The sequence below is a fragment of the Sorex araneus genome, chromosome 11 (assembly GCF_027595985.1).
Source record: "Sorex araneus isolate mSorAra2 chromosome 11, mSorAra2.pri, whole genome shotgun sequence".
Classification (NCBI taxonomy): Eukaryota; Metazoa; Chordata; class Mammalia; order Eulipotyphla; family Soricidae; genus Sorex; species Sorex araneus.
Window position 1 is genome coordinate 34182810 of NC_073312.1, and position 6437 is coordinate 34189246.

At 49.9% G+C, this 6437-nt stretch overlaps 1 protein-coding gene across 2 annotated transcripts; it reads right to left on the minus strand.

Annotated features, from left to right (window-relative positions):
* Window positions 1-369: 369 nt before the first annotated feature.
* Window positions 370-6181, minus strand: HHEX (hematopoietically expressed homeobox). 2 transcript variants are annotated; one of them, XM_004607365.2, is made up of 4 exons: window positions 5738-6181; window positions 3539-3717; window positions 3268-3318; window positions 370-1398 (listed from the first exon to the last, which is right to left on the minus strand). In XM_004607365.2, the coding sequence occupies exons 1-4, from the start codon at window positions 6096-6098 to the stop codon at window positions 1180-1182; spliced, it is 810 nt and encodes a 269-aa protein (XP_004607422.1). In that variant the 5' UTR covers window positions 6099-6181; the 3' UTR covers window positions 370-1179. The 2 variants fall into 2 exon arrangements, with proteins under 2 accessions (XP_004607422.1, XP_054975279.1); XM_055119304.1 differs by having other exon boundaries at window positions 1216-1427.
* Between the last annotated feature and the right edge of the window lie 256 nt (window positions 6182-6437).

Here is a 6437-nt window from a genome sequence, read left to right on the forward strand (position 1 = left end):
CGGCTCGGCCGCGCTGCCCACCTCGGGGCCCCCAGGCTCTCCCTCCTGCCGAAGCCGGCGCGGGATCCACCCTGCAGGGCTTGGGATCCGAGGCAAAGGCCCGGATGCACAGGGCCCCACTAACCCCCGTCCCCGGGAAAGATCCAGATCGTCTTCCAGGGCCCTCACCCCAGCCCCGGACCGTGCTGCCGGGTCTTCCCAGCTGCCAAGGTCTCTGCAAGACGCACCAGAGGACCCCTGGACAGGCATCCGGGAGGGGCTTTTAGAAGAGATGTTTGTTTCAAATCATCAATGAGAGGTCTGTTGAGGTCAGTCGTCCCATCAAAGGATTTACTTTATAGACAAGTTACTCATTTAAAAACACAAACACCACTTTGGTTTTGTTTATTAACAGAAGACAATTATATATACACACATTATAAACAGTTTGATATAAAACAATTATCTACAGTCTACTTACAAGTAATTAACCTGCTACTTCTAGTTCATCTGTGATTAATTTTAGTCACCTGCCAAGTCAGTTTTTCTGCTTGTATTGGATGCTACTATAACCTTAACATCTTGTTCAAACAGGTATTGAGGCATAGTGTAATACAGCATTTAAGATTATTGACTATATGTTTCTGGTAAAAATGCACACATAAGTCCCCAAGAGTTCTGAAATGGTCTTGGATTAAGGCAGTTTAACAATGTCATCTATAAAAATAAAAAACGTTTCCTTTCAAGAATTCAAGGTTACCTGAAAAGTGGGCTCCTTTCCCAAAGCTCTGTGCCCCTTTACTTTGCTATTAAGTGGGATATGCATAGAACTGATTTTTAAAAAGTCATTCAAGAAGATTCTATTAAATTCTTCAGTTATAACTTAAAACTTAACAAAAGTTCCAAAATTACTTTTTATAAATAGAAAAAAATTCTTCATAAAAGGGGAGAGGGGAGGATTTAATCAGTTAAGTCACTTTATCATAGAACCTAAAACCAGTACATACACCATTTTTTAAGGCAGAGTTAAGGTTTCAGTGTGAGTATGTTATTTAGCCAGTGCACCAAATACTTTTGCTTTCAGACCACCAGAAAATTCCCTTTGTCATATAGTTTAGTTTTCTGGCTCATCATGGAGCTTTTCTGTAGCATATGCTATTCCCATGTCCAGTTTCCTGAAGATGGTAATGTCAGGAGTCATCACCCCGCATTAAAATAGCCTTTATCCCCTTCAATGTCCACTTCCTGGTCAGAATCCTCCGAAATCTCAGACTCAAGATCTTCCTGGGAGGCCGGGGAGGGAGCACACTGCGAGCTCTCCAAAGCACCTTGATTCTGCTCACTGGGCAGGTCTTGCCTCTGGCTGCAGGGATTGTCTAAACTTTCAAGTTCTTCTTTTTTATTGCTTTGCGGGTTCTCCTGAATGAAGAGAATGAACATGAAGACCACTTGGATCATGAAAGATGGAGAAGTGAGAGACTTAAGTCAAAATCTTTTCATCTTCTACCTTTTAAGTTTTTAGTCTGTCAACTGCTTTCAGCTCATCTTTTTATTCAGAAAAAAACCTACTGGTGATTCATTCTCAGTTTCAAAGAAGTAAAAAGTGACCTCTTCAATCAATGAAGGAATCTGGCACCTATTTTAAATTATTGAGTCATTGTTCCCCATGTAAGGAATTTTTCAAAACATGTTGCTATGAGTTAAAAGACAAAAAAGTAAAAAAGTCTCTATCGTATCAGAGATGACTCTCTGGCCAGGTAAGCACCAGTTATGAATACACAGGAGGTTAAATGAATATGAAAATCTAGCCCAAGATTCTGAAATGTTTGGGAAGAAATCAGATTACAGTCTCTTTATTCTTCAAATTACCTAACCTTGTCAATTAATAGGGTCTCCTATATATGTTAAAAATATGAATGCTAGATAGATAAATGATAATAGTTAAATAGATAAATGCTAAATAAATAAAATTTAACATTATATTGAATCTATCCATTTTTTGGAGAAGGTTTATAAACATTGTTTCACAGGAAAATTTGTGTGAGAAGTCACAAAATGATGTCAACTAAAAACGGAGACAAGTGTAGTTTAAATCAAAGGGAAATTTCTAAAAATATTTCCATATTCCACAGGAACCACTACTTTGTAAAGTCCTTGGTGAGCTCCAGTTAAGTAAACTGGCAAGTTTTTAATACTAAAAAACATAAATGTCATGTAGAAATATTAAGACATACTAATTTTTTCTAAAAGCATGACTACAGAGTAACATACTCATAAGGCTTACAAACCATATAACAAGGTCAGAGAATGAGAGGAAATCTGCCTCCAAAATTTTTTTGCAGTGCCTAGAATCAAGCTCAGTGCTTCACCCAAATCTGCAAATTTCTATTTTAGGGCATTATGTTAGAATAACAAAAATATGGAGTTTTATTTTCTGTTCCAATGTAATTTTTGTGACACTATCTTGTTTTTAATGAAAAATTTATGATCATTAAATCTTAAACAGTCCATTTCTTTCAATTTTACCACTTGGAGAAATTATCACAAATTATAAAGTATGTATACTCTGACAAATGTACAATTCCACAGTTGTCAGAAAACTTCAGAGAACACATCAGGTAAATCAAAAACAAATCTTTAGCTAAAAGTCAACAGAGCTTCTTTTTAAAAATGGAACTAGACTTTCCTTCTTATCACATATTGCGTAACAAGGCCATCAGAGTTAGAAAGTTTGAGCTACTTTACACACAGTCTTGGCTATTCTCCTACATGTTTTATATTCGTTTTAAGAGCCAGGATTAGATGAGTAATAATTTTTAAGCTCTTTGCAATTTAATTCTAAAATACGGTGCAAACAAGACTTAAAGGTGTTTATTTCCTTATATTTACCCTCAAGCTCTGCCTGGTTTTATTATGGCTGGGTAAATAAAAGAAACAATTTTCTCCCAAAGATAACTACTTAAGTAATTTACTGTCAATTACTTTATCTTTCCTGCGTTAATTAGATAAACAACATATGGGGTTTATAAAACAATTAGCTGGGAGTTTTACTAGCCAGTGTGTGAAAACCCAAGCATAATTGATATAGGAACTGCATTAGGTGCTTTTAACATTACTGCCACCTGAGCAACTCATCCTGAATTTCAGCAAGACTATTTGCCTTTTTAATCAAGGTGAAGAGGTTAAATAGCCTCTCAAATGACTTTTGCATACAACCCATAACAGGCCTCGCATAGAGATAACACGAGAAAAATATTAATTTCCATAGAAACAGAACCACGTCCATACCTGTTTAAGTCTTCTCCACTTTGCGCGTCGATTCTGAAACCAGGTTTTGACCTACAAGAAGGAAAGAATGAAGACTCACCCCGAGCCCAGAACCCCCAAGGTCCAGGGGGGAAGCACAGGTCCTGGGACAACTGAACAGCGCAGCGCTCGGGGCCGTCTGACGGTGCGGCGCCGCACAGCACGCGGGGGGGGGGGGGGGGCTGCGGGCTCACCCCGCCGGCCCGCGCCCGCCTGCCCGCAGCCCCGCAGCCCGCCCCGCCGGCGCGCTCACCTGTCTCTCACTCAGTTGCAGCATCTTGGCCAGACGCTTCCTCTCGGGTGGTGAGAGGTATTTCTGGGTCTCAAACTTTTTCTCCAGCTCGATGGTCTGGTCGTTGGAGAACCTCACCTGTCCGCCTTTCCTTTTATGCAGAGGCCTTTGCAAGAAGGGGCTCCAGAGCAGGGGTTTGCCTGCGGACCGCAAGAGTGGGGGGGGTTGGAGACCGCTCTAGAATCCCAAACCCTGTCTAGAGGCTTGCGCGGCTGCGGGGTTGACATAAGGGCAGAGGCGCCGGCACATTCACATATACACGCCAGCAGACACAGGGGTCCGACATGCGTACACATGCTTTCCCAGACACGCACACATGCCTGCAGTGCTAATGCACAGACCACCAGTACTAGTCCTCGGAGCCTCTGAACTCTGGGCATAGGTTGAGCTTCATAGACCACGGCCCTCTGCCCCCAATCGCGGTCAAATGCATACGCTTTCCTGCACTTCCAGATCCTCTTCCCTGGGGAATCGCACCTCCCCAGTATCTAGGGGCGAGCAGGGAGGCGCTCGGCGGTTGCAGTCCCCGCAGGTCTGGGCCCGAGCCTGAGCCCGGCCCGCAGCGCTCCAGGCTGCGCGCACAGCCCCGAGCCCCGAGCGCCGGCCTTAGGCCGCGCGTGGCGCTTTCAATCTTGGCTCGAGGGCGCCGCAGCAGCCTCTGATTTCACACCCGGCCTGCGGGGGCGGCCAGTTAAAGCCACCCCGTGGGCTATGGCAACATTTCCGTCAATGTGTTTCCTGTTGGTCTATCTCGAAAAACCCTTTGCTTCCTCCTGCACAGTCCCAGCAGTAAACCAAGGAAACCCAGCGCGCGCTGTGAAAACGTTCGCCCCAGGCCCGGCCCGGCCCGAAGCGGGGTCCAGCTTGGGCGAACCGCAGCCGCAATCCTCAGGGCTAGAATCAAAATATACAACTTAATAAGGTAACAACATCCCCCAAAAAAGCTAATTTATAATCTCTCCCAAGTACGATGACTAGAAAGGCAGCGGACTGAGCTCGAGGCCACACACCACTATCTGATGACATTAAAAAACGTTAATTAAAGAAGTTAGTGGTATCCTGGGTCGCTCCAAATCTTCAACTCCGGAGACCCAAGACAAGGGAACCCCGTTTCTTTAGCCATCCCTGAGTTTCCGAGGCCAGAGGCGCCAAAAGCCGCACAGAGCGCGGATCCCCCGGGAGCTTCGGGCGGTTTATTCTTAGGCCACGCACACCGGCCCCGCAAACGTTTGCCCGACGTGGCGCCCTTTCTACTTCAAAGGCATATGGGTCAGTCCATCTGTCTGTCTACGGGAGACTGTCTATGAGCTTTGAAAGCTGTCATTGTTTGGGGCTGATTTCTTTTTTAATTTTTTTCTCGAGATTTTGCTTACGTCAGGCTTCAGACTGGTGCAAAACAGCCTCAAAAAAAAAAAAAGGAAGCAACTGGTTATTTTAGCTGCCATAAAGTCACATCCCACACAGAGGAAATGAACAATATCAGAAAAACGGATCCCGGCTATCAGAAGTCGAGTGTTTCCTGAATTTGTCTGTATTGAGGATGTCGATAAAATAATCAGCAGCGTGCACTACTCCGGGGGAAGGGTCTGCTTCATGCAGCCAGGAAAACACTTAACAGCTTCTGAAACCAGATTTACTCCTATCGAGAACTCAAGATTTCCTGTATGAACGGAAAGGGTCAGGCTCTTTCACTGCACAAGCTTGTTGAACCCGGTCCAGCCGCGTAACCACCCCGACCGGGCAGCTCTCCCTGCCCCGCAGAGGCCCGACCGTGGGGCGCCTGGCCACTCTCCTCGAGGTACCTCCAGCTAAGGGGGCCCCACCCCTGACAACCACGCGCGCCCCCGGACCGTCTTCGGCCTCCTGCCCCGGGGCCGCTGCGCCCGCGCGAGGTCCCGCCCGAGCCCGCGCGCCCCGACGTCTGCAAGGTGCAGGAAAACCAATCTGAGTCATGATGCGGTCAGCCCGGGCCGCGCGCCGCGGGGGCCTGCGCCTCCGTTGCCCGCGCGCGCCCGAGAGCCGTTTTTCAATCGCTTTGGCCACAACTTTCTATTGCCTTCTCCCTCCGCCCCCGCCGCCTCCTGGGCGCTGCCACCTGCAGGGTGGCGCCTTCCTCGCCGCCGCCCCGGCTCGGCCCCGCCATGACCCCGGCCACCTTACCCAGGGGGTCGTGGCGGAGCAAGGGGTGCGTGTAGTCGTTCACCGTCCGCGGGAAGGGGTACAGAGGGCCCCCGAAGCCGCCGGGTCCGTAGGCGGCGGCCAGCGCGGCGGCGGAGTGATGCGAGAAGGCGGGGTGGATCGGCGTGGGCTCGTACACTGGGGTCCGGTAGGAGGACACGAGGCTGGTGAAGGAGGAGTTGGGGGACGGCAGCGTGGGGGCGGGGGTGGGCGCGGCGGGCCCACGGCCCAGGATGTCCTCGATGTAGAACGGAGTCGGGTGTGCGGGCTGCAGCAGCGGCGTGGGCGCGTACAGCGGCACCCCGACGGCGCCGGCCGCGGGTCCGGGGTGCGGGTACTGCATGGCCGCGCCGCGCTCCGGCCCCTACGGAGAGCTGCCGGCCCGCGCCGCGGCGCTACATTTATCCGCGCTCCGCGCTGCCGGCGATAGGCTCGGCCGGCCGCGGGGTGGGGCCGCGCGCTCTGGCCCCTTCCTGCCGCCCGGCCGTGCGGCCAATGGCGCGGAGCCCCGGGAGCTGCCTCCCGCCCCCACCCTCGGCCCGCCCCCCGCCGGCCGCGCTCCCCGCCCCGGGACGCGCTCGCTTCCAGCCGGCCGGACCCCGCGCCCGGGCGCGTCGCCGCCTGGCCCGCCTGGCCCGCGGGACGTGCTCCAAAGATGCCCGGGGGAGCGTCCGTCCGGGGG

Bases quoted from the DNA above. Each gene is read 5' to 3' on its own strand.
- HHEX (XM_004607365.2), bottom strand. From the start codon at position 6,098: ATGCAGTACCCGCACCCCGGACCCGCGGCCGGCGCCGTCGGGGTGCCG. The intron at 3,718-5,737 runs GTAAGGTGGCCG...TGCGGTCCGCAG, and splicing joins GCTCCGCCACGACCCCCTGG to GCAAACCCCTGCTCTGGAGC. The intron at 1,399-3,267 runs GTATGGACGTGG...CTCTTCATTCAG, and splicing joins AGTGGAGAAGACTTAAACAG to GAGAACCCGCAAAGCAATAA.